The following is a 27,731-nucleotide window of genomic DNA, read 5'->3' on the forward strand; positions in this document are numbered from 1 at the left end:
TAACCTGCCAGATATCTGCTGGGAGCTCAATACTGCACAGAAGAGGCAGTCTAGGAAGTTCCTAGAGTGTATAGAGGACAATTTCCTTCATCAGCTGGTAAATGAGCCCACCAGGGGCAAGACCCCGCTAGACCTACTGTTTACAGAGAAGGGCTGGTGGGAGATGTAGTGGTTGGAGGCCGCCTGGGGCGTAGCGACCATGAAATAATAGAATTTTCAATACTCAGAGATGCAGGGAGAACCATTAACAAAACCTCTACGCTGGACTTCTGGAGGGCAGATTTTTGCCTATTCAGAAGTCTAGTTCAGAGCATACCCTGGGAAACAATGCTTAAAAACAAGGGGGCCCAGGAGCGTTGGACATGCTTCAAGCAGGTGGTTTTGAGTGCACAGGAACAGGCTATACCAGTGTGCCGAAAGGCTAGCCGGCGGGGAAGACAACCAGCTTGGCTAAACAGGGAGATTCTGAATGAAATCAGAAATAAAAAGAGACTTTACCGACTGTGGAAAAAAGGGCTGGCTACTTATGAAGAATTTATGGAAATAGCTAGATCATGCAGAAAAAAAAATCAGGGAAACAAAAGTGCAATTTGAAGTTAATTTGGCCAATTCTGTCAGGGATAATAAAAAGTCCTTCTTCAAATATGTTAATAACAAAAGGAGGGGCAAGGAAAACCTCCATTCTCTGTTGGACTCTGAAGGAAATATAGTTAACAAAGATAAGGAGAAAGCTGAGGTACTTAATACCTACTTTGCCTCAGTTTTTACCAGTAATACAGGTGGCCCTCAGGACAACTCATCTCTGGAGGTGGTTGACAGAGATAGGAAGCCAAACAGGCCCCTTGTATTCCAGGAGGAAATAGTTGGTGATTTACTGAGCCATCTGGATCCTCACAAGTCTATGGGACCAGATGGGATCCATCCTAGGGTGATGAGGGAGCTAGCAGAAGAACTTGCCAAGCCGCTCTCCATCATCTTCCAACAGTCCTGGCTCACTGGGGAGGTCCCATATGATTGGAAATTGGCCAACGTTACCCCAGTCCACAAAAAGGGCTGCAGAGCTGACCCTGGCAACTACAGGCCTGTCAGCCTGACCTCGGTGCCTGGCAGGGTTATGGAGCAGATCATCCTGAATGGAATCACACAGCACCTTCAGGATGGACAAGGGATCAGACCCAGCCAGCATGGGTTTAGGAGGGGCAGGTCCTGTCTGACCAACCTGATCTCCTTTTATGATCAGGTGACTCACCTGGTGGATGAGGGGAAAGCCGTGGATGTGGTCTATCTGGACTTCAGCAAGGCCTTTGACACTGTCTCCCATAATATACTCCTGCAAAAGCTGGTAGCCCATGGCTTGGACAAGTGTACTCTACGCTGGGTTAAGAACTGGCTGGAGGGCCGGGCCCAGAGAGTGCTGGTGAATGGGGCTGCATCCAGCTGGCAGCCAGTCACTAGTGGTGTTCCCCAGGGGTCAGTGTTGGGTTCAGTCCTGTTTAACATCTTTATAGACGATTTAGATGAGGGGATTGAGACCATCATCGGCAAATTTGCTGATGACACCAAGCTGGGAGGGAGTGTAGACCTGCTGGAAGGCAGGAGGGCTCTGCAGAGGGATCTGGAAAAATGGGCTGATTCCAATGGGATGAAGTTCAATAAGGCCAAGTGCCGGGTGCTGCACTTTGGTCACAACAACCCCCTGCAGCGCTACAGGCTGGGTGCAGAGTGGCTGGAGAGCAGTCAGACAGAAAGGGACCTGGGGGTACTAATTGACAGGAAGCTCAACATGAGCAAACAGTGTGCCCAGGTGGCCAAGAAGGCCAACGGTATCCTGTCCTGTATCAAAAACAGCGTGGTCAGCAGGACAAGGGAAGTGATCCTTCCCCTGTACTCTGCATTGGTGAGGCCACACCTGGAGTATTGTGTTCAGTTCTGGGCCCCTCAGTTCAGGAAAGACATTGAAGTGCTGGAGTGGGTCCAGAGAAGAGCAACACGACTGGTGAAGGGACTTGAACACAAGACCTATGGGGAGAGGCTGAGGGAGCTGGGGTTGTTTAGTCTAGAGAAGAGGAGGCTTAGAGGTGACCTCATCACTCTCTATAACTACCTGAAGGGAAGTTATAGCCAGGTGGGGATTGGTCTCTTCTCCCAGGCAGTTAGCAACAGGACAAGGGGGCATGGGCTTAAACTCTGCCAGGGGAAATTTAGGCTGGATATTAGAAAGAAATTCTTTACAGAGAGAGTGGTCAGGCATTGGAATGGCCTGCCCAGGGAGGTAGTGGACTCACCGTCCCTGGAGGTTTTTAAACTGAGATTGGACATGGCACTTAGTGCCATGATCTAGTAAACAGACTAGAGTTGGACCAAGGGTTGGACTCGATGATCTCTGAGGTCTTTTCCAACCCAGTCGATTCTGTGATAACTGGTTATTTGTAGCACATAACAGCATGTTCAGCTGAGGCCCAGGCTGGGTAATGAATAGCTTAGTTTTTGCTCTGTAGGAAGTTGTTCTCTTAAAACCCCAATACACTTTGCCACCACTGTGCAGCACTATTAAGACAAACAAAAAAAGAAATATTACCAAGAGGATTGTACAGCTCTGGTGGGAGTAGACCCTGTTGTCTCCAAGGTAAGAGGTGCCCCTGACTTAGAAAGATTAAGAGGTAAATAGACTGAGAGAAAAATAGGAGATCAGAGTACACGTCACAGTGATAAAATCAGAGTGAACTCTGGGCTTCACTGAATTGAACTGAGGGTTTGTATTTCAGTTTATAAGGAGTGCTTTGGAGAGAAGAAGGTGAGCTGGCTTTGTGGGTAGGGTACTGCACTGGGGTTTGGGATCCAGGGTTTTATTCCACCCTTACCTTGTGTTACACCAAACAACATTAAGCCTTTCCCATAACTCAGGTCTCTGTGAGGCTGCTATTTCCATACTTCTCAGTCACATTGTGGTAACAGAAGTTCACTGCCAAGTGGAAGATGTTCAAGGGTTGGTGACGAAGGCTGAGTTAGAGCACACACAAGAACCAGCAAACCAGTTGTGTGGCAATCTCTGAATTTTTATTCGAGTTTCCTTAGGTGAACTACAGATCAACAGTGACTATACATTAAATATGCCATGCCTTGCTCAGTGCGGTCATAAGGTCAGTGCTCTTGAAGAGAAGACTGACATGAAAAGGCCCATAGCTTGAAGCAACACAAGCACGGCTGCGGTCATCAGAGTGTGGCAGCCTGACGTACACACGAGGCTGATAAGGCGTGTCAGCAAAACTGCATGTGGGGCCCGAAAGAGCTGTAAGGAACTGGCTCCTGCCACCAGTGAAACCGCATCCCTCCCAGGTTTCAAAGGGAGTAGGATGTCTGGTGTGGAGGCCAATGCATGGCAAACCATTGCACATCAAAACAGGCACCAGACGGCGAGACACTGCATGCAGCAATCACGGTGAATTAATTCATTACTCCTAACCACAAACAGCCAGGGAAACAAAGCACTTCTTAGCCAGGCTTTTAAACATTACCAACAACAAAATGGGAAAAGGTGATCATGCTTAGCTGAAAGCAGTTGGTGTCTGAATGAATATTTTGCATCCAGTGTGCACTAAATACCAAAAAACCCCTCCACTGCGCTCAAGAGAATGGTTATGTGAGAAGGGAGGGCAGGCCATTCGATCTTTTATACTGATGTCTGTGTCATGACAATTAAGATGGCTCTCCCCCTGCTATGCCATTCTTGTTTGCTGCCCAGCTCTCTTCACCTTTCAAATCTGTGACTGGTGCAACTGGCTCAGGAAAGCTATTTTTACCCTTTATGTCTTCTTCAGAAACAAAAGACGCAAAATATCCCTCAGCAAGGGTTTCTCCAAGTATTTTTTTCATTTATTTCTTTTGTGCTTTCTGTCTTCAGCCTTCCTTAAAAATGTAATTCCTATTTCTGTCACAGCATCGCCCTTCAGCCTGTCCTGGAGGAAAGTAACTTCTGCTGCTAAGTGAACCTAGAAAGAATCAAATCTGAGCAGTTAAGCAAAGCAATGCCCAATTTCTCCCTCTGTTATAATCAGCTTTTTCTCTCCTACCACAAGGGGACCCCTCTTCTCAGATTTCATGAGAAACAGATTTCTAGATTGTTTTTAAAATATCTTTCCCAACTAAGATAATTAAAAGGAAGTTTATATACACTGGAATTTGTATAATACATTACCCTTCATTCCAGTGCTTTGCTTTCTTCTGAGAACCAAAATTGTGTACTTGACAGTTTTGTGATCACCAAATTTCTTGTTCACGTACTAGTACTTATGATATAATACTTTTGTTAATTAGTCTTATATTAGATACTATAATTCTTAGACTGATGTACATACACAATACTTGTACAGCTTTTGTTTTCTTGAAATGTAAGATACATGACAAATTATATATTGACAGAAACATAAAGCAGCCTAAAAGTTATCTTCCAGAAAATGCCACAGAAGCTCTACAACTCAGTGACTTTCAATTGATGCCATTAATATATTCTTTTGTAAAAGTCTTAGATTCAAGAACAAAATTTGGAGTGCCATCTGATACACTTCTGATGCTTTGGTTTTAACATTATACTCATCCACACTTTGTTCCCTCTTTCAGTAGGTGCTGCAGTAACCTGAGAATATTATTTACCTTCACGTATTTGGAGAGAATCAGGGATGGTTATTACTGGTTGTACCTATGCAGGAAAATGAGACAGGCTCAGGGAGCAGTGGAGGAGTCGAGCACATCCTCCTGGCTCTCCACAATCCCCATTACCTGGTTCTCCAGCCCCACCTGGCTTTTGCACCTGAGTCAGCTACTGAAGAGTAAAGCAGGGACAGTGTGGAGGTGGGACAGCCTGTGTGCTTCTCTACCTCAGGATCCAGGATCAGTCTGGCCCTCTTTTATTTAGAGATAGACATTTAATTCAACAGAGAGATTAAACACTACCAAATTTCCTTCATTTATCAGAGCAAGTGGTTTTGCTTTCCTGCACCTCTGCATATTAACATAGAATGAAGAAAACAGGTGTTCACTTCCTTACCATTTCCAAAGCACCTCGAATCACCCCACAGAGGAGGTTACAGTAGCAAAGTGATGCTCGTTCTGCAGGCAGCTCCTCCACAAAATCCACTAGTGGGTTTTTGTCCAGGATTAAGGAGAATTCATTTCCTGCGGCACTACTGCAGCTCACACTAGGGGTGACCCCAAGGTACATCTTGAAAGCAACCTGCAAAAGGATGAAACTCCTGCTTCAGTATGTTGCGCACAAAACAGAAGAGAAGCTTTATGATGCAGCATCCTATAGACCAGTTTTACCTTAGGAAAATAGGGGGAAAGGCCAGAAAGGCTAGAAGTCAAACTACATTTGTCTCTTCTGTGATCAGCTTGAGCCAGAGATGCAAATCTGGAGCTGTGTGATATTCCAGGAAGGGCAGCAAAAGGCTACTTATTCCCCCTTTGATGTTCCCAGATTTACAACCCCATATGAAGTAGTTTTACTGTCATCTGTCTCTTTTCAGCTGTGTCACCCTCCTCTGGGACCATTAGCCTCTATATTAGGTCCTTCACTACATTGCTGGCAACTTTGATAATCACAGCTCAAGAATTCCTGCAACTGGTGAGGGAGTACTTTCATTCTGATCTCCATCTGCAATCAATAAAAAAACCCAACAATCCACCAAGAATAAAATTGCCAAGACTGTAAATGCATTTGATTACACAGAGCATTGCGTGCTTTCCTTCTACTGCCGATGAATGTTACTGTAAATGAGCAACATCTGCTCTGCTAGCAGAGGGGTCCCCTGTGAGCACGTTTGTCCAGACAGTGACATCACGGCGTTATCTGGGCAGTGCGCAGGCAGCGGGCTGTGCTTCCTCTGCAGAGCTCTCCCCTGCTACACTGCTGCAGATTGCCGCGACTGAAGATAAAAGTGTCTCGATTTTTACCTCTTTAGTGAGTATGAAACATGGAGGGTTTCCAAACAATCCTGAAATTCTTTATGAACAAGAAAACTGCTTTAGGTTACAGTTTTATGGCACTGCTGACAATGGGAGGGGAACGTGTGTTTTCTCTTGTTGCTTTCCGATGCCCCTGCAGCAATGAAAACTTCAGATACGGTTTGGTATTTCTCTTCTCCCCAGCTCTTGTTTTGCTAGTTATTGGATATTTCTTAAACAGCAAGACCTGGAAACTCTTTACAGGCTGCTGGGTGAATCCCAGAAAAATATTCCCCAGAGGGAATACCTGCCATTTCTTTTACGTCTTTGGACAAATCACCCTAAATGCTCTGGTAGCCCCAGTGATGTGGCTTTCTGTGGCTTTGCTCAATGGAACTTTTTACGAATGTGCCATGAGCGGCTTGGAAAATCCTGACTACTTACAGGCAGTTTGCCACAGGAAATCTGAGAAGTGCTTTGAAGAGCTACACAAGGTAGCCTGTGACAAAAGCTCCATGCCCTTTTCAGAGAGTGACGAACTGAAACGAACTCTTCAAGCACAGTCCCAGGTAAGAAAAACAAATACAGAGCATTACACAGTTTGTACTGCCACTGTGATTTAGCTGTGAAAGATCCTGATGTCGGAGCATGAGATAAAACCATTGGTTTCACATAAACAAAGTTCTGGCATGATGCAGCCTTACAAAATACAAACAATCCATCTTTTAGTTCAGTCTGAGCTGTGCCACACTTCATGGGGGGTCCCACTGACAGCAGGATCAATAAGACCAGATAACTGAAAGCTTTCTTCCGGGACAAAGATTGCTCTATAGAGAAAAACCTACTGGATTGTTTAGAAGGCTGAATTCACAGATGTCACCCAATTAAAGGGGCGTGTCCTATTAAAAAATCCATACCACAGTCTCCTATTTTATATCATTATGATACTGTGATAATTTTTTTAGGTCATTAACAGTAAAAAATATTGGAAAATAAGATTTGTGACAGATTTGTGACTGCATGCATAATGTGCTTCTGTTTGCATTCTTCATGTTCATGATGCCAGATCATGATGTTTTTGTCCTACTCAGAGGAAGGAAGAAACACTGAAATAAAAGAAGCAGAACGCGCAAAGCTGAGATCGTATTACATTTTACTACATTCATGTGCTACAGTTCTGCTCATTGCCTTGTCATGTAAATAAATTCAGAGTCAAAATATCAAAACAAAGGAAAAAGAAAAAAAAAAGGCTACAGAAAACGATGGAAAGATGATTGTCAGAAGGAAGGAAAAACCCTTTGTGGAGCCAGCAAGTTTTTGTCAGACAATTGTGTCCATATGGAACCATTTCCTCCCAAGAGCCAGTTTTATTTTCAAGTTAAGTCCTCCTCAAATAGGAGTGGAATGCAGACAAATCCTGCACTGCAGACAAAGAAATTTATTCGAGAGTTTTAGAAGGAAATAATAAATAGTGCTTAAGACTTTAAGTTGTATATATAGGAAACAGCGAAAGACCAGTGATTCAGTTTATAGCATGAGAATACTTCAAGCTGCAAGAAACTGAAAAGCTGCTAAAAAGAGCAGTTTCTCAAATATGCATAGAAATCATCAGTCAGTACAAAGCAGAAAAGACTGGAAAGATACAAGAAAGTGAAGCTATTCTTCCATACCAGTCCCTAAGAATAATTGTTTATCAAGCTTCTCTGTTTCACAGATTTCCCTGAGGAAACTTTCTATATTCCATCAGCTAAATATAGATTTTTATTGGCAGTTTTGTTTGTTCGTTTGTTTTTTTTTAATATAAGTGCAAGGGTTCACATGAAGAAGATTGTAGGTCTCCATATTATAACCACTAAAGCATGGGAAATCAGTCCCAGCTCATATGGGTCTCTGAAACCTAGAAGATTTGTTCCACTGTTTAAAAACAAGGGGGTTTTTTGGTGTTTTTGTTTTGCTTTGTTTTGTCATTATTGTTGTTTGGGTTTGGGTTGTTGGTGGTGGTTGGTTGGTTGTGGCTCGTTTTGTTTTGTCTTTTTTTAATTTTTTTTTTTCAAATGCTACATATTGCAGTGGAGTAGGTGGGTAAAACTATTGACTAGGTCAGTGGCACTAGGCATGAAAAAATGTGTTCACACCTCTGCAGTAACAATTTCAAGCACATTTTTCCACTCTGCCCCTACTCTAATCTTGGAAGTAGCTTTTCCTTTAATATTTTCTTAACAGAATTTTGTCAAACTCTGAAGTTGCTGCAGAAAAAGTGGAGTTACGCTGGAAAAGTGTATTACCGCAAACCAAATTTTTTCTAAAATTCAGCAACTATTTCTTATCGGTGTGTAGATGAATTGGGCTCTCTTCCAGTGCCAACACAGACCTGCCAATGCACAAGCTGTTTCTTCTCTCTCATGCCCTGTCCTCCCAGCATTCTCACAGGACTGGGCAAGAAGATAATTTTAAACAAGTTTTGGCATAAAGATGTTTTTCCACTACAAATGGCTGATTCATAAAAGTCAAAAAAAGTTCCCAAGAATAACTTAGATTTCACTGAACCTCCTGGTAAAAATAAAATGGTGAAAGCTTTTTAAATTTAAGCTTTTTATATTCTTGAAAGCTATTTACTGTTGAAACAGTTCTAGTTGTTGTTTCATTTTTTTTTAATTAAAAATAAGTCTGAAAGCACCACATCAAAAAAATGGTTACACTTTAAAAGGTTTATTGATCTGGGACAAAAGTTACTTACACTTTTTGCTTTTGTAGTTCATTGCAATTCAGAATTATGTCTTAATCAAAATTTTTTGCTGGGTAATTTTATTTAACTCTTTCAGGAGACAGAAACCATCCAGCATCTAGTGACTGTGGTATTTTATTCTGCCTATGTACTTTTCCCTGTGTGTGACAGAATTCAGTGAGCAATTCCAATACACTACACACCAGACGGTTACAGTTTTGCAATAAACTCTTAGCAATATCCTCTCTAAATTACCCAGACACTACCCCTGCACTCAGGTCCACTCTGTTTTCTGTATAGCACTATTCAGCCACAATATTATTTGATTGATCATTTAGACTTCTCTTAGATTTTTCTTCATACACAGTGTTGTAATTGAGGTCTGATTTGAGATCATACATCCCCAAACCTGAATTGCCATTGTGCTGGACATGCCTCTTCAGCTGGTGTTATCTGAGTTCCCTTTGCTATAAAACAGAAGGAGCAGGCAGCCAGACTCTGGTATGAACTAAATTTTCTTGAGAGTTTTACCTTTCACTGTAGAAATCAAGCAGCTTTTGCTTTCCTAAGAGCCATCAAAATGAGTGCTATTGAGAAGCCTCAATCCTGACATCTCCTGCTTCCCTTTGGTCCCTATATGGATGCACTATTAACATCAATACCAGGCACTGAATGCAAACCAGGATGAGACACCTGCAGCAGGGTCTCAAGAGGAGCGGTATGTTCTCCATACAAAGTGTGGTCGCTCTGTCTGACACTCCTGACTTCAGTAGCATTTTCACTTGGGCCTTTTTAACTTGAAACTGATTTCTTTTGTTTTCCCAGATGTTAGGCTGGTGTGTGATAGTTACTACAGCTCTCCTCTCCCTGCTCACCACTTGCTGTGCCAGCTGCCAGTCGAAAGTCAGCCACCTCCAGCTGAAGTTCTGGAGGGTGTACGCGGAGAAGGAGAAGGAACAAATGGAGGAGATTTTCCAGCTGTATGCCACCAAGCTGAGCGAGCGAAACCTGAAGTGCTTTTTTGAGAACAAGGCACTAGAAGCAATTCCCCTGCCAGCTTTTCAGGCATGGGAAGACGCTTCCCAGCTCTACTCTTTCAGCAGTAGCAAACAGCATTATAGCACAATTCACAAGCTAGTTGAAGAAGGCCAGAAAGAAACCAATGAGGAAAGAGAGACTATGCTGGACTTTGTAGACAGAAAGGAAATACCATAGATCAAATATATTTTCAGCTTTTTTATATCTTGCTAATATGGCAAACTTCTAGCTGTTTCATCTCTACATTTTTTTCACAATTGACTCTTTATTCTTCATCATGTTCCCTCCCAGATACAAACTTGCTCCAAAAGGATGGAATGAAATTATTTCTGTACATCATGGAAAAGGCTGCAGTTGTCCATGGCACCTAGACTTCATGCTCTATTAATGTCGCTGGCTTGGGATCAAGAGCTGACAGCAAAGAGAGATGAATAATGACTTCTACAAGAAGGTTCTAACAATATCCTATGTAATGGGTGCTATAGTATGCTCATCTTATGTAAATCAAGAGACCATCACAAAGTAACATCATTTAAAAGGTGTGAGTATAATAATAGAAGATGTGTGTGGCTTTCCAACAGCCCACAGAAAGGAAAGGTTTTGCTTCCAGGTCATTGCACGTACAGCATCGTCCTGACGCACCAGCTGTCACTCAAGGCATCTCAGTGTCTTCAGACTCCTGTTGCACCCAGAATGCCATGGATGGTCACAGTGATCAGCCCTGGTCTTCTAGTCCCTGAGACATTTTGGACATGGGACAGTGACCTCCACTGACAGTGAGGTGCAAGGTGATTTTTTAGACCAGTCTTACAGCCAAAGGGTAGGGTACCAAGAACTTGAAATTACCAGATGGTTCAGCATTGTTGTGTTTTTGTTAAAAAACAACATGCTGTTTTGAAACATAATCAGTTGTTGTTAGCGCTTTGTTACAATAATGAAAATGCATCACTGATATTTTGCCTTCATAGAGTACTTCGTATTATCTTCTCCCACTGAGAATTTCCCTTTGTATGGGCATAAAGCTCCTGTTTTGAGTGGGTTTTGAGAACTGGGTGCAGAGCTGCATAAATAGTTCGTACTGGGCCTGTGGCCAGTGTACAACAGAGGGTCTGGAAGGAAATTCCACATTTGAAAACAAGAAAATACTTTTGCAGCAGGCTGATTTTCACATTTCTGAATATCTTTGGAAACTTAGTGTCTGGAGCAAAAGTGACCAGTAGTCATCACAGGTGAGGCGACTGCACGATCGGTGATTCTGACAAGTGCATTTCACCCCAGAGCCCTGTGCTTTACCTCACCCACTTGGAATTCACACATGGCTCTAACACAGAATGTCCTGAGTCTTTGCAAATACTGTCTAAAAGGAGAACAAAGTTTCTGCCAAGTTTCTTTCCCTGAGGCAACCAGGCAGGCTTTTATACAGCATTTTACTGCCAGTCTCCCTGATCTGCAAAGAATCATATTTTTGCTCTGCTTGAATCAGGCTCTTATCAGCAAACCAAGGTACTCTACCCAACTTGCTCAGACTTACTGTGCTTCTTCAGCAGAAAAAAGCATCTACCTGCACCTACAGATCACTGCTATTTTTTAAAATAAAATCCAAGAGCTAACTCTAGTGTATGCTTAGAATTTTCTCCATGTATTTTGAAAAACTTATGTTCTTTAAGTAAGTGTTTTAACACTTTTTATCTCAGCTGACCCACTTTACAGCAGACTTAGAACATGTTACATACCTAAATGTACCTCCTGCAGTTAGTTGAAAGCACAGAAGTAACACTGCCAAAATTAAAGTCACAACAGCAGGCATGTCTGACATCATGTCTGGCACATACACATTTTTCTCCCCGGGTTCTTCTCCTGGTACAGCAACTGTCTAATTCCAGGGTACATGTCCCTTGTCCTTTGTCTGCTTTTCTCTATGAGAGATGCCCCAACACCTACTGCCCAGCCCCATCTCACCTCCTCCCTCCATGCAAGGGAGAGGAGACACAACTTAACAAGATGTACCCACGCCTGGCCCCAACTTCCCTTCCCAAAGCCATCTTTCCACCTTCTTCTTGACTGGTACCACAGAAAAACAATGTAGGGGTGCAAAGGGGAGGACAGTAAGTAGGTTGATGAGGTGATCAAGGAATATGGAAACAAGAGAATTGATGTAAGGATGAGATCTCCACTGTGATATAAGTGCTGTGACACAGAGGCAAAAGCATAGTTGGTAGAGCAGGGGTGTCAAACTCATTTTCGCCGGGGGCCACAACAGCCTCGTGATTGCCTTCAAAGGGCCAAATGTAATTTTAGAACCGTATAAATGTAGGAGTAGTTACATTTATATGGTCCTAAAATTACATTCGGCCCTTTGAAGGCAACCACCAGGCTGATGTGGCCCCCCGCGAAAATGAGTTTGACTTCCCTGTAGGAGAGGGAAAGATGGGCGCACAGAGGGATTCTACTTTAGGCTTTTTGGCATCCTTTTCTTCCTCAGGAGAAAGCTCAAAGCTCCTGAGTAGCCAGGACCATCTGAAACAGGAATGTTTCCCAGCCTGGCCTTCTCCTCTATTGTAGATATGCAAAACTGAGGTGCATTTTCCTCTCCTCATCCTTGTCCTGCTTCATGCTCACAGGTAACTCATGTTGAGAGTGTCTGCACCTCCTAGAGCAGCTACTGAACGCTTAGTGCTGCTACATGTGCCTGGCAGGAGCCAAAGTCTCTTACCGACCCTCATTCCCAGGACTGTGTTACTCTGTGTTGTCTTACCAAATGCCTGTGACTTAATATGATTACCATGTGGATGCTGGAATACTTCTATAAAACCAGACAAAAATAAAGGCCAGTTTGACCCTATGCTTTTAACTGGAATCTGGTATTGACAAATGTAACCCCCTCCCTCAAGCAGCTGTTGCAAAAGCTGTTTTGATCAACATTGTCCCTGAATTAAAGTTCAGCAGCTACCCTGGCAGCTCAGAAAGAAGCAAAGATTATTGTCAACACTGTCCAAAACAAAAACCAAATAAGCAAAAACAATCAAACAACAGAATCAACGTTTTCTCTTGGAAAATTTAGATTTTGCATTAATTCTGATGTCCATCAAAATATGAGTGCACAAATAAAAAGGAAACTTCTGTGCAATTCTAAATGCTTTATCCCTCAGTTTACTGTTTCTTCTCCTCTGTGAGAACACAACTTTCTTATCTAAATTATCTTAACTCTTTTTCTGCCACATATCTGCTCAAACTTCAAGTCTTTGTTAGAAGAACAAAAACTAGTTAACCACGCTAGGCCCTCATATGCTTTCAATTTCATTTCAGCTGTACTTTGCATCACGGTGTGACAAATCTGTCCAAACTCTATTGTTAACATTTCCTGTGCAAAAGAGAACTTGCATGGAAAGTATGAAAAAACAGTAGCTGATTTGCAACAGAGCACCAAATTAAGGCAAAATTGCAAAGCTATAAAGTGAAAATTGTGAAAAACTCTCAGCAGAAAAAAACCAATGTAAGTACATAAATAATTCAATTAATAGATACAAACATTTCTTAAATCTAGTCTATGACTACACAGAAATTCCTGTAAAACTACCATACACAACTTCTCAGAGGGTAAAACAAAGGTATTTTCAATCTCTCTTTGTGACTCCACAGGACAGGGAAGTAAAACAAATGAGCAGTTTTGAAAGTTGCATCCATAATTCTGTATAATTCCTATCTATATGAAATAGAATAAAAAGAACATCTATTGAGACATGCACATAGGCTCACCATCAAAATGACACCCATGTAAAGCAACATCTCTCTTCTGAAAATGTTACTTGCAACTTAATGGGATTATATATTGTTTAATTACAAGAAATCTATGCAGTCAGAATTAAAAATGTACCACTGCCCTTTTTAAAAGTCTCAACCAGCATTTCATCTTTCTCAAGCAGTAAGAATAAAATTCATTAACATCTTGATGGTGCTCAAATGCAGTCTAGACTTACTGAAATATTTAGGAGGCCACTAACTTATCAGTCTCTTTATATACTACTGGGGACTTTTCACTACAAAAACTTGTATGCATAAGAAATGTTGCAAAGTAAGTGATAATACAGGCTTAAAAATATTGAAAATATAATTTCAACTTACATAATAACAAGATTAATGAAGGACCAGAATTAGTCCGCTTAGAAGACGAAAGGCGGGTAAAATAACATTTTTGCTAGCATACTTTTCATTCTTAGTACTTTTCCACAGGCAGTGTTTGAGAAGAGGAAGATACTTTAAAGGTCTTGCCATCTGTTGCTGATTCCGTGTACTCACAAACTTTTCTTTACTCTTTACAGCACAGCACTTCGTTTTTCAGTTTACTGCCTACCACTCAGCACAGCAACCTGCTGTCTGCATTTCCCTCCTACTGCTGAGATCTGAAAAGCAACATTTAACAGCTTCATAAATTCTGCCAGCTTCTGTCAGACTTTCAAACTGGCCATATGTCAATATATAGGGACCTTGCACGGCACGACCTCCCATGGGATGGGGAATCATATCTCTTGTCTTACACCTCTGCTTGGAGGTGACATGGTGGGATTGCCCCAGCTGTGTTGGTCCTCAAGGGGCCTCTCTACAAGCAGCTGCAGAGACATAAATTTGCTGCACTCATGGGGTACTGAGCTTCCACAATAAAGCACCTCTCTCCAGCCACCTTTTTTCAGCACGGGACACATCCTTAAGCACAGCACTCTATTAAGACAGCTATGGAGCCCATAAGCCAGCTCACCGTGGAGCACAGGGTATGGCCTGGCTGCTTCCACCTGTAGCACACAGACAGCTCCTGGGGCATGGTGACATTGTGCTGCAGAAGGTAACTGTTCTAGGATTAGATCTAAAACGAGAAGCTGTTTATTTTTTGCATCTCTTTCAATCAGATCAATGATGTCAAGGTCTTGTGAGGAGGAGCTGAAGGAAAAATTCATTATTATAAGATTAAAGAGCAAAATTATCACCATTGTTTCAAAAGTAATCCCCAGTTAGATCCAAATTCTGAACACAGTCTCGGACGCTACTTCTTCAACTGAGTTTTGTTCTTAATACCATTCCTCATTTGGTTTCTGTTTTCTTACCCTAATTTGCCAGTGAGCAGAAAGTTTACTTTTACATGGCCTATTTTACCTTTTTTTTATTCTGTCCCGACAAAGTCACAGCACAAACACGAGAAGTCAGTGAGCGCCATGGGAACTCAGTGTAGAAGGACTTATTTTGGCTCACCATCAAAACTCGTTGGCCATTCTCCAGTGCAGTATAAGCTCTCAGTGAATCCCAGACTTTGCAGTCTGAAACAGTGGTTGAAGTTTTAAGCTCTCAGTCACTGCCTCAGGTGCATCTTTCCTCTGGTATTTCTTTCTTAATATGGCAAACTGGCTTAGTACTCCCCATTTCATGTTTTTTTGGTTTGCTTCATCTCTTTCCATTTCCACAGGGAACACCCAGAGCCTGATCATAGGACTTCTTTGCTTTCCGCAGGACTGCAGGATAACAGCTATGTTTACAGAACGTTTGGCTCTATTTGAACTGCTTAAATGCCTTAATTCCTTTAACTTTTAACTGGTTTTACTCTACACACTCATCCTCAAACAGATTTCTACCTCAGAAGAGTTAATGCATTTAAGTATTTAAGCAGTTTCTCCCGGCTGAGAACACTTCTGCTGAAGAGTTAAAGAGATCATGTAAACAGCTGTGTAATTCTGAACTGACAACTTTAACAGTGTATTTACAGTTACTTGCAGAGTCATTTTATATGTTTTGTTGGTACATGCCTCAGACAAAAGTGCTTGAAGACTATTTTAAAATGTTTTGCCAAAGAAATGTGAAAATGTTTTCCATATCGTGTTTTGCCTCAGAAAGGTTATACTCCTACTTCAGAACTCCTCTTTTAGTTTGCTAAAAATGGCCTTTTCAAGAGACTGTGTGCTTTCAAGTTTGTTCCAATCTTTCAAAGTAATTTTATTTCTCTCAGTAAGTCCTTTTGAAGTACAACCTGAAGAGAAATGGTCTGTTTTTCCTTACTTTGATGGTTAATTTCTCACTGTATTTTGTTGTTGAATCCCCTGTACTTAAGAATAACGGTTCAACTGTACTAAAGCATTTGTAAATAAAGGAACCATGGGGAACACAATCCAGAAAACCCAATACCGGGCATATACATGAAAACTCAGAGAAAATAAAGTACAAATACCACCTGAAGAAGAATATAACAAAAACATGATTTTGTAGCCTGGTATCATTCTTTTAATGAGACAGTGCATTTTAACAGAGAGATTGAATGACAATGGATCCTCTACACCAGCTCAGCTCCTCCAAAGAAGGAGCTTCGTTATACATCATCCTGATTTGAGACTCCAAAATATACTTCAGGAAGAAATTAGCTTCCACTCTTTTATGAGCTAATGGGATTTGGCTGACTTTTAGTTATGTCACCTGCTTGTGCTTTAAACTTTGGCAGATCATGCTGCATGTGTGTGTTGTACACACGTGCACTTTATAGCCCTACCAGCAACAGCACAGGCAAAGGGCTCCGTCCTTTGTATCTGTGACAGCCATCAATTACTCTATGACAAGCATTTTGGACTTCTGTCCCTCCATTTCAGTCAGATGTAACGTAGGTATTTCTCACGTGGTTAATATGAGCAAGATCGCACGTCACCTGATACACTTTGAACTAAGATACTCCTGTATAACCAGCATATATTGGTGCTTTAGATTACTGTACAGAAAGCCTTCTGTATCCCAGTTATGCAGTCAGAGGTTAAATATAATGCTCACATTTAGCTGATGCTGTTGGCAATTCTCAAGCAATCAAAAAGCATGGCAGGTATATTTTTGTCTCATAAAATGAGCTAATGGAAATGAATCTCAGCTCAAGCAACTGATGCCCTGATCTCCCCTCTTAAAACAAACGACTACATAGCAAACAGTTCTTTGTTATGAAGCGTGGTTAATTTTTGCCATTGGGAAAAGCCAGGTGTATCTTCTCTGGCAACACTTCATAGCTGAAAATCATAGAGGATAAAAGGGATCATTCACAATGACCTGAGTGGGTATCAGTCTGAGCTAACTCAATATCCCGGCACTACGTCCTCCTATACAGTGAATCAGCAGTCTAAAGAGGCTGAATGTCCTACAGATTTATTTGAGCTTCCCCAGGAAATCTGACTTGCCCATGGGCACAAAAAACCATCTTCATAAATCTGTGTATTGTCATTAAATTTCCTCCTAGATCTTTCTTGCCTGACAGTAGTGTGAAAGACTACTCAATAACATAAAAATTTCCATCAAAGAAAGCAAAAGTACCCACTCTGATCTTATTTTTTTTTATTTTATTATTAGATTTGTGGGTAATGAGGAAAATGTTTCTCTCGCTTTCTACTTTCTTGCAGTTCTTCTCTGCTACCACTGAGTATTCCTTTTTCAGAAAATCCCACAGTTTATTCCTAAGACTATCATTTTAAGTTTAAGAAACATCTAAAATAATTATGGAGATTCAGATAGCCAGAGTAAGAATATCAAAGTTTAACATTTGTATGATATATTTAAGGCTTGTACTCCTAGAAAAAGAAAAAAGTGAAGTAATGTATGATTACAATTTTGTTAAAACTGGATCATTTTTTGTTGTTTGCTGCATCCTCCAGCAACAGTAGACAAAACCAGCTTAAGCCACAGAAAACAAAGAGAAACTTTTTCATTCTTCTAATGGCAAAATGCCTCATAGGCTACTAGGAATAGAAGAATTTTAATTTGAGCTTAGCAACGGACTTTAAGGTCAGTTTATGTCAGGGGTTGGCAGCCCCTCACAGGTGGTATCCCGTTTTGTGTTCTCTGTCTTCAACTCAGATATAAAACTAACACCCATGTGAACCAATTCTGTGATTCTGATGACCCTTTGTGGCAAACCTACCACTGTGGGTTTATCAAGACCATCTGCAGAATTCTTATCTCACTAAACATCACATTTTTTGTGTTCTGTTCACTTTTTTTTTTTTTTCACAGCCTCATGCTACAGAAGTAGAAACTGATGTCTCCTCTCAAAGCCAAGGTCTGTGAGCTACTAGTTGATATGAAGTTGTAGATAAGGAAAAGGCTGTATTTCACCCAATGGAAGCATGGGTGTGATCGTGGAGATGAGTGTTTTTTAATAAGACAACCATGATATAGCAGAAAATGTAGATTACTCTTCTGGAGCAAACTGATAGAGCAGAAGTGAAAAGCTAAGACCATTAATGCTGATGAAGTTCTAGAGAATGTAAATCTTATTTACCTGTGCAATCATGTCTGCTGTTTCAGAATAACTGCGGCACTTCTTCACAGCCGAACGAGCTAAAAAATCATCAATCAGCCTTATGCCAATGCCATATCCCCTAAGGAGAAAACAAAGAAAGTTAACATTCTTAACGCGGAACTTCTTTCCACCCACCATCTCCCTAATCTGTCTCTTGTGCTTTCTCAGAAAAACAGCTGTATGTATGTAAATGAATGGCTTAGATGACAATAGATTTTCCTGGTCTAGATTATTCTTTCTACCACATTTTGCAGCATGGTGGGATTGCTGTTCATGTAGTCATTTAAGGAATCATACTCCTTTAAGTGTGATACTCCTGACAAGGATGACATGAATGTTGTTTATATACATATTGTTTACACATACATTTATTTTTACATACATAAATAAATAGTAGATGTTTGATATATGAGTATAATACATAAATTATATACAAATAATACACGTGATTAATACTGCTTTGGTATGGAGTTCAGCAAATTCTGGGCACCCTCATTGCAGCATTCAGGTGCCAGGAAAACTCACGGGAAATGGACCTGATCTCTTTCAATTTATCCTCTTATCTCTTCACCTCATTTTTCACTCTTCCTCCACAATTCCATATTTTTCTTTTTCCTAACACGTTCTCTCCCTTTATTTACTAGTTGCAGAAAGAACCCAAAAGTTGTGAGTTAATATACAGTTTCAGTACAACACCACCTTCATTTTGTATCTAAAACATTCTGAGATCTCATTCAGAGAAATGAAATTTGAAAGTATGGAAGTTAATGGAATTATTTATAAAACAAATATCCATTCCTAGCTCTTACACATTAACAAACACCACTAACTACATAGCAAAACAGCTATGCATCCAAGCATGTTTTGAAGAAGGGAAAGAGACGGAAACAATGTTGTGAGCTTATCTCAGAAATGCTTTTAGATAATTTTTTTCTTTCCATTTATGTGGATGTTGGCAGCCTCTGCCTGTTCATCAGAAGCCCTGCACCCTTTGTGAAGCAGCCTGAACTTGATGGAGTTTCTTACTGATTTTGTACCACATCTTTGACAAGAAGCCAAAAAGTGATCTGATGTCTAATGTGATGACAAGACCATAAAGTGGTTTTGGCAGCATGAAGTCTAAAATTGCAGTATGACATGCATCAGAAAACAATGAAATATTTATTTATTTATTTATTTATCAATATCAATAACGGTAAATGCCATCAGCAGTTAGCAAGGTATGTTTTGGTGATGTACAAGACTACTTAGATTCCTTTCAACTTTTATGCCTTAGATTTGAAAGTGAAATGAATAACAAATTGACAAGCATGTATTTGGCAAATACAGCAATACAGTAAAAAACACCCTTCTCACTATGGATTATATCTGTGCATATAGAGATAGAGCTAAGAATACTGTCCCCAGGTGTCACAGGTCTCCTAATCTATAAGGTTTCTTCCTCAAGCTGGGCTGTTTTCATCTTCACAGAAGATATCCATTTTGCTTTAATGAAACCTGCCATTATTTTATCAAGTCTTTAGCAAGACAAAACCAAAAACATTTTATAGAAACAGCTATAATAATGAAAAACACAAGGAGCAAGATATGTCTCAACATCTTCCAAAACTACCCTTCAATAATTTCTACCACAACATCCTAAAGAAGCCTGTGTATTTTTGAAATGTATGATTTTCATCAGAGCTCAATGAGAGATTATTATTAAATAAGTATCTGAGGTATGTCCCTTCTTAGTCCACAAATAAATTACTTTCCTTTTTTCCAATCAATGATTTTTTTTACTCACTTCCATTGATAGCTATTGGACTACAGCTTATTTGCAAAGTTTCAGATTAATAGCAAAATGGTCGGGTATTCTGTCCACTGTGATTGTTGTAAATCCATTTTGCATGTTGATTTTTCCTGAAAACACAAGCCTTACTCTTCTTCCAAAGATCTTAGTATATCTTCTTGTTAAGCAGCTCAAAAGTTGTTTCTTGCTAATTTTCTGTGATATGACTATTTATGTTGTGATAATGCCACATCGACAGTGAACACAGAAATGCACATTAGCTCCCCATGAGAAGCAAAAAGCTTGTCTAGTTTGAGATAACATAGGTATGAAGAAACAGGAGAGTAAACATGAAAGGTTTAAATTGAATAAGTGGATATAGAAGATGAAATATATATATTATTAATCAGCATAACGAAGAACCAACAAGGAAGAAGTGTAAGCTATCTTAATTCACAAATTAGTGTTATTTCTGTTGACAGAATATTGAACTTTATTCCCATGATCTCTGTTATCTAGACAGAGTGCTGGAACTCATAAGATAATAGACAAAAAGCTGAAAGGTAACATACAGGTAGTCAAAAAGCATTATCAATGAAGTTGAACATTTAAAGCAGCACTTACATTCTATCTAAACAGGTGTTGACATCTTCATCTTTTTCATAGTCCTTGCACAGCTGGGCTACCAAAGCCCCATAGGTGAGTACAAAAAGTTCTCTGCTCTGCCAGAAAAGGTGGAAATAAAAAATGAAAGCAACTAGAATGAAACTTTTCCATGCTTTTGTGCTGCTACTGTTACTGCAAGCAAAAATAACATTTACATTAATAAAGAATCTTTTGTCCTTGGATGTGTAATCACTGAAATCCACAATTCAAGTGTGACAGAGCCTGGCTTGATCATCACTTGAGTCTCTGCACAGGGATTTTGCTTGTAAGAAATACTATTTCTTTGGATACAACTACTGCTATCAGGTACATTGATGCATCCTTTAACGACATATATGTTTGCTGGATTGATAAGCGCTGCCAAATGCCATCCAAGATTAATAACAAGCATTTAGTTGCAGAAAGAATAATTGAGGCAATGTGCATACATGACCATATTTAGCAGGAGCAGTAGCTGGCCTTCGGAGGAGAAATTAGGATAACTCTGACTAAACTTCTTGGCCAGGAATTAATTCAAGGAAGTGCTATAGAGCTGTGGCATGTGGGCAGACTAGAGGTGCTTTTTGTTTATAGCCTGTGGAAAAATAATACTAAATGCCAGTGAAAACTATAGAACAAATCACGCAAAGAATGGAAGAACAGCTTGGTGGAAAGACTTCTTCCTGCCCCCTTTGCATCAAAAGTTTGGCATTTAATCAGCGTTCCCATTTTAAACAAGTCACTGTTCAAAATCTTAAGTAATGTGGAAACATTTCCTATACTCACCTTGGTGATAACTCTTGTTTACAATAATGTTGAACACTTTGCCACATTCTCATTAACAAGTTTTTAATGGAGTAAATGGATATCATATAGGCTCTGTATTGTTCTAGCCTCAGCAAAAAGTCTACATTGTAATAAGATAAATAACTTAGAGAAACTTAAGCATACTATGTCAACATAATTGTATTTATCAGCCACTCTTGCAATCCATTGGAATATTTTTATCCATAAACTTATGTATATTAATTTTAATTATATTATGTTATTCTATTTCTTTTTCAGTGGAGACCTCTGTCCCCTTTTCAGAAATTGGCATAACACTGTCTTAAAGACTTCTGGAACTTCTCCACTGCCCCAACTCATACCAAACATCACCATTTACCATCCAGAGAGACATAAGGCTTTAAGTTCCTGAAGCAAGACTTATGTGGAAATGAACCATCCAAACACAGAACAGAGATGTCTTTCTCTCTGTGTTCCATTTAATGACTATATAGCCACAGAGGCATATAAACTTACCCAGCATTTCTATTTCTGACCATAAATCTCTCCAAGCACTTAAACCTCTGCTTCTGAACAGATTTCAGTCTCAGAAACTTGGTGCCCATCTCTTCTAAACCTGTTCAGAATCTCAGCACTAGGGAAAAAGTAAAAAAATGCAGCTACGTGCCCAGTGAGTGAGACAGTCACTTTGGTTTTGTTACCAGTCTTCTGTTAATGCAGCTCTCTATGTTCTCTCTTCCTTACTAGCAACTTCCTCTCTCTTCAGTTTGGTTTACTTATGTACACACAGATACGTGTGTCATACTTTTAGGTGCAAACATACTCTCTTCAGGATGCAACACCATCAGTGGGGTTTTTAAACCAGTGTGGCTGTTCTTCTGCAATATGGCACTTTGTTTTTTTGGACTTATAGTAAAATATTCCTAAACAGTTAGACATTTTCAACTACAGGTAGAGATTCTGAGGAAACTTCATATCTGAACTTCTTGTATTTAGATACACCACTGCCAGAGAACAAGAAGGAGAATAACTGGTATATTTAATGATAAAAAATACTGCTTTCTATGACCATGCAGTTTAAGAAGACTTCTTGGGAAAATCTTGTATGCAGTATATTTAAAATAGCTGCTGAATCTTTAGAATATTAACATAAAGTGCAGAAAAAGAAGGCAGCTTTGGTCTATATGACTCCTACTTGACAGAACTCTGTGCTATGTGATCAATGGTCAAAGTTGACATTCAAAGACAAGGTTTGCAGTTTTACCATTGTTTCCCCAAGAATCAGATTTTGGCCTTAAAGCCAGATGCTGAGATCCTGTGACGGTGCACTCCCTGCACATAGAAAAATCACAACGTTAGGAGGATGCAGAAGGACCCCTGCTCCTGCAACACCACCCCCAAAAAATATGTGGTCTGCTAGGTAGGAGGCACACAATGGGCACCAGGTATGCTGCAGTTCCAGATAAACCATCTCAGTTCATGGGGTAGAGATGTGGCTGGCACAACCTCTTCTCAAGGATTCATGTTGAGGTCAGGAGTGTCTGAAAATCATTTTGTGTTATAGTCAAGGTAGCTGGAGAGATAAGAAGGCTCCTAGAGCAAATCTCAGTATTACTGCTCAGAGTCAAACAGGCTCCAAGTCCTATGGGCAAGCTTTTTTATGTCACTGCTTAATAGCTGGCAGCTTATTGGCAGCTCACAACAGGGTTCCACTGAAGCCATAAATGCTGCCACTGCCTGTGCTCTCATATTGGCAGACTCATCCCCATCCTTTTGATATTTCAGGCTACTCAGAAATATAACTGTATAAAACACATCGATACAGTAATAGCTTATTCTTACTCCATGCACAATTTTAATTGCACATTAGAAAAGTGTCTTACTATTTTGTGGTTCTCCTGCTTTCTTCCTGGTGGACGAGACATGTTGCTTGTGTAACGCCTGAGGCACTTGATTGTCAGTTTATGTCTCTCCTTCTTCAAGCGGAACAGTCTTCTCTCAATCACTGTATTTCCTCCTTCCCTTCTCTAAAGTGATCTCCTTTCTGCTCTTCTGCTTTTTGCATGAGATGTGTTTGCTGCAATCTGTAATGCTGCTGATGCTCCTCCTATTCCTTTGGGAAGAATTTGACTGGCAACAGATCTGCCCCTGTACACAACATAAATAACAGCTCCATCCATAATAACGATTTGTAATAAAATACTCAGCAAACAGCCATGGGAAGTCAAACCGGGAAGCCTCAAGAGATTCACAGGTGTTACATTTTTAGGGGCAGCAAATTTGTTCTGTTCTCTATTGTCACATTTTGTTGTTTCGAGACTTAACAAATTGTAAGACACTGCTGCACAAAGTAATTAAAAATTTCTCATTTTCAACTTCGAAGTGTTATAGTCTTCTGTCAGCTCTGACTGCTTTAGTCTGGTGTTACTGTCTGTGTAGGCAGGACCAGTATGGGTTACAAGATATTACCAGCATGACGTTTCTGCAAAGCTGGCAGGACAGATCTACAACACCCAGACTCCCAGACGAATAAACTGTGTACCTGCTACAGCTGCCAGCTTGTGCAAATGGCACATTTGCTAACGATATTTCTAGTGGATGTGATATCATTCTTAACTTGTTATAACCCCTTTTTGTAAACTTCCCTGCTATCAACGGCCAGGAAGGTTCAACTTATTTTAGATGTTTTCCCCTGAGGTAAATGTGGTCTATTCTGCTAGTTTAGGTTTGCAACAAATTTAGGGTATTGTCACTAGCGAATTTAAAAGTGAATCGGGTAGCTGTCTTTCCTTATAGGACTTATCTGCACACATCCTCACTGAGTCCTCTCAGAAAAGGAAGTAAAAATACATGGCCTCATCTGAATGCCATGCTGATACTAAATTTCAAGTAAGTAATAAATTAGGTGCTAGAGTAAAGTTACAGGTATTTACTACTCCAAGTACACAGAAAGCAGCAGTTGTGATTCATTTGGGATAAGGAGGATTAATTTACTTTTAAAATGGTAGTATAAAGTTATGACATAATTCAACAGCAAAAAAATAGGACAGATAAAAGGATTTTCAGCTTTTTCTGTGTAAACTCCAGTCATCCAAACAGCTTTCATTTTACACAGAATGAGCTCATATTGACAACTTCACAATATAATAAGCTTCTTCCATTTTTTTTATAGGCACTTTTCTGGCCCTATAAAATCTGACTCCATTTTATAAGTTAAACTATTGTAGGTATTTTCCATATCTAAATTTAAATAAATTATAGAAGCTAGACATGACAATTCTCTAGATAGTTACTTGCATTTCTAAGTTGAGTCTGAAATGGGTTTGTTTCTCAGATTGTCTCCAACTGGTGACAAGCACCAAATATGTCTCTCATTGCAAGAGACATCCCATATTATGTAAGAAAGTGTACCAGATTGCATTTTATAAAACAGCTCTAAAATATTATCATTAGCATAATTTAACTGCAGTTAAACCATCATAAAGCACTTAAGGCTACCCATAAATGAGCACCATTTTATTTATCCAGTTCTAGATATAAGGATGAATTGCTTCAGTCTGCATTATTAATACTATAATAACGAAGGAACACACTAGATCAGACAGTGCAATGTGTGGTAAGAACACACCAGCATTGTTTGGAAAATATATGCGAACATGTCTAGATGTAAATTCACAGATATGATGTATTAGGTAGAATGTACTACATTTTGAAAGGTTTGCACATGATTGAGAAAAGGAAGCTGAAATGGTGTCTCCAAATAAAGTGGGGATTCAATGACTCCACTGAGGGAAACAAGTCAATGGTGGACTTCATCCACATCTTCAGGAACAGAGTAAAACCACCTTCTTAACTGTCATCTGACTTGCAGCCCTGTGAAAAGAGCAGAGGCTGGCACATATCTGGCACCCTTCTTAAACCTTAACATAGACTTCTCAGACATAATCCAAGGCAAAGTTCCATCATGTTGTCAGAAGAGGATTTTAGCTTTCAGCCCCAGAAGGCTGGTCTGGCACATTTCTTGAGCATTAGGCTACACCAGTTCTCTTCATTCCCATTAAACTGAAGAAAACAACACACAAAATATCTCCTGAAGTTCAAAATCAGGCATAAAAATGTACGCCAGCCCCCTTTCTCTTATACTTGACTGGCTATTATGGGAAAGCTGAAACCTGTAGAGCTAAGCACATGATTTCTTTAGCAGTCCAGTATCTAAGGATTCTCTCGAACATGGATATCCCAGAGCAGAGTGCAATATAAAGGTCAATAATGAATTAGGTGTAAAATGTCTTGAAAAAATACCTAAAAAAGTTATTTGAGCCAAATCAAGAATACACTTACCAAAGAAGATGGGTGTCCAAATCAGTACAATGGAGGATCATGTTTTTGTTTGCTCTCCATCTCCAGCTCAATAAACTTTGTGTTAAATATTTCACTCTCAGAAAATTGAACTCTTTCAAATCACAAGACGGTAGGTGTTGGGGGTTTGAAGCTACATGAAAAAAATTACTTGAATACAGGTTTCCAACATCACAAATGAGTGCTTTTACTCAAAGCTCAGTGTGGCTGCTGCTTTGGCCATGTTGCTGCCACCTTGCCTGTAGACCTCTGCCTGGGAAGTGTTTTCAGTGTGACCTGCTGAAACTTCCTTGGTTAGGTTAGGTTAGGTAACTCAGGATCTGTTTTCAAGAGGGTGTTTTTGGATTCAAGTGCCTACTTTCTGCTGAAACTCACTGCAGGCACCTAAAATTTCACATAAAACTGCCTATAAAGCACAGCTGAATTCTGAAGCAAAAGATGTAAGCTAAAAGAATCATTAACAGGTTTCTCTCCCTTAACATAAAACTTAGTGATGATTTCCTCATCAGTGCTTGTCCTGGTTAAGGAAAGGAACATGGGCAGTGCTCCCCTGTCCTCCAACAGTAAATACATCGTGCAGGTATTTTCATAGCATGCTTTCTCACATGCACAGGCAAGCTTGACATCCATGCACACTGTAACTCAAAATCCAGCTAGGGGAGGTACAGAACACCAGGCTTTTGACTGCTAACTCCATGATGAAAACACCTGTGCAGGACCAGAGTGAGCACGGTTCAGTCTCCTCTTCCAAACTTTAGAGTAAGCAACCTTCAGACGGAAAATAGAACAATTTCCTCTTTCTCTCTACCTTTTCCTGCTCATTAGATAACAAAATCCCAATCTTTTTCTGATCCCATAAATATAAAAGTCTTCTCTGTGGGGGAACTAAGTGCAACTGGTAGAACTATGGCAAGAAAGCTGCAGAATACAGCTTCTTCCCACTGCAGTCACATCATGTCACTAATAATAACTGAGCTCTTGGAAGAAAGAGGTGAGTGAGTTTTGACAAAATCAGGTGAAAACAGGAACTGAAACCATTCTCTCCCTTCTGCCATGGCTGCTTTATTTCAATAAAAAGCAAACAAGATAATAAAAACCATTTGCTTGTATTTGGGGAGATAGGAAGGTGTAATATGTCTTCCAATAACCATGTTCTAAAAGAAAATAACAAACTATTCTCAATTGTTCAAAAAATATCACTTGCTCTTATAAGTGAGGCTCTTGGTAGCAAATTCAAGCTGACAGAGCTCTGCAAAACGACAAGCAAAACCATCGCTAAGGTTTGCCCATGTATCCCTTTTGCCTCAGACATCATCTATTAATATAAGCATCTCTTTGCCCCAGAGGCAAACTGTCTGTCACCTCAGGGAGTGGTATTTTGGATTGCATTCAGTCCTAACTCTTCCTGGGCACCAGATAAAGAGCCTAAATGTCTACCTCAAGACTCCCTGTTCCTATGCGAAGGCGAGTACTTAAAGGTTTGATGTGCTGCCCAAGCTCTTAATTGGATCCAACCCTGTAATTTGTTCCATAATAGGATGAGCCAGCAGGATTATTTACAGCACAGCATGAAAGCAAATGCCAAGGAAGTGACAATGCAGCCGTACAAAGTTGTGGTATTGATTGGATAAATTGCCTCATTCAACAGCCTTAGGCTGACTATGAATATTTCAGTGTTGTACATCTCTTCAGTTTCACATCTAATGTGTTTCTTGAGTAAACAAGTGATGCTTAGGAAAGCCTTCCTCTCTTATAAACAAAATAAGACATGGGTTCCCTGTGAAAACTCAGCAGCAATCAATCAGAGATTTTTAAATGAATTGAGGCATAATGGAAGACTCACACATAACACTTCAAAATAATTATGTAATAGCCTGATGCGTCTATTCCACACAATTTAAAGGAGGTAATTTTTTCCAAAATATAATCCCACTAGTAAAAAACAAATAGTTACTGAAAATCCTGTGATACTGAAAGAAAATGAAGCTTCAAAATGGCAGTGTTCAGACAACACTGGGATTTTGTTGTGCTACTACTCTTTTCAAAGCACGAACTTGACAACAGGTTCCAGAAAAGCTGTGGCAAAGGGCTGCTGAATGTTTCAGCGTGTTTCTCTATCACTTTTAATTTTGTGTAATAATATCACATAGTTTTGAAAG

General features: G+C 40.1%; 2 protein-coding genes across 3 annotated transcripts; one reads left to right on the plus strand and one right to left on the minus strand.

Annotated features, from left to right (window-relative positions):
* Positions 1-3,035: 3,035 nt before the first annotated feature.
* On the minus strand, positions 3,036-27,717 carry TRAPPC3L (trafficking protein particle complex subunit 3L). 2 transcript variants are annotated; one of them, XM_021294502.2, is made up of 6 exons: positions 25,555-27,717; positions 23,097-23,361; positions 20,407-20,504; positions 17,991-18,090; positions 5,045-5,230; positions 3,036-3,989 (listed from the first exon to the last, which is right to left on the minus strand). In XM_021294502.2, exons 2-6 carry the CDS (start codon positions 23,136-23,138, stop codon positions 3,870-3,872), a joined length of 546 nt encoding a protein of 181 aa, XP_021150177.1. In that variant the 5' UTR covers positions 23,139-23,361; positions 25,555-27,717; the 3' UTR covers positions 3,036-3,869. The 2 variants fall into 2 exon arrangements, with proteins under 2 accessions (XP_021150177.1, XP_064912797.1); XM_065056725.1 differs by lacking the exon at positions 25,555-27,717 and having other exon boundaries at positions 23,097-25,475.
* CALHM5 (calcium homeostasis modulator family member 5) lies at positions 5,333-12,837 on the plus strand. Its single transcript, XM_005507456.4, has 2 exons — positions 5,333-6,509; positions 9,491-12,837. The coding sequence occupies exons 1-2, from the start codon at positions 5,970-5,972 to the stop codon at positions 9,878-9,880; spliced, it is 930 nt and encodes a 309-aa protein (XP_005507513.1). The 5' UTR covers positions 5,333-5,969; the 3' UTR covers positions 9,881-12,837.
* Positions 27,718-27,731: the final 14 nt, after the last annotated feature.

The sequence above is a fragment of the Columba livia genome, chromosome 3, assembly GCF_036013475.1.
Source record: "Columba livia isolate bColLiv1 breed racing homer chromosome 3, bColLiv1.pat.W.v2, whole genome shotgun sequence".
NCBI lineage: Eukaryota > Metazoa > Chordata > Aves > Columbiformes > Columbidae > Columba > Columba livia.

Excerpts from the sequence above, each read along its gene's own strand:
- CALHM5 (XM_005507456.4), top strand. The coding sequence starts at position 5,970 with ATGGAGGGTTTCCAAACAATCCTGAAATTCTTTATGAACAAGAAAACT. Across the intron at positions 6,510-9,490 it reads CTCTTCAAGCACAGTCCCAG|ATGTTAGGCTGGTGTGTGAT; the intron begins GTAAGAAAAACA and ends TTGTTTTCCCAG.
- TRAPPC3L (XM_021294502.2), bottom strand. The coding sequence starts at position 23,138 with ATGTCTCGTCCACCAGGAAGAAAGCAGGAGAACCACAAAATA. Across the intron at positions 20,505-23,096 it reads AGCAGGAGAACCACAAAATA|AGCAGAGAACTTTTTGTACT; the intron begins GTAAGACACTTT and ends CTTTTCTGGCAG. Across the intron at positions 3,990-5,044 it reads TTCGAGGTGCTTTGGAAATG|GTTCACTTAGCAGCAGAAGT; the intron begins GTAAGGAAGTGA and ends GATTCTTTCTAG.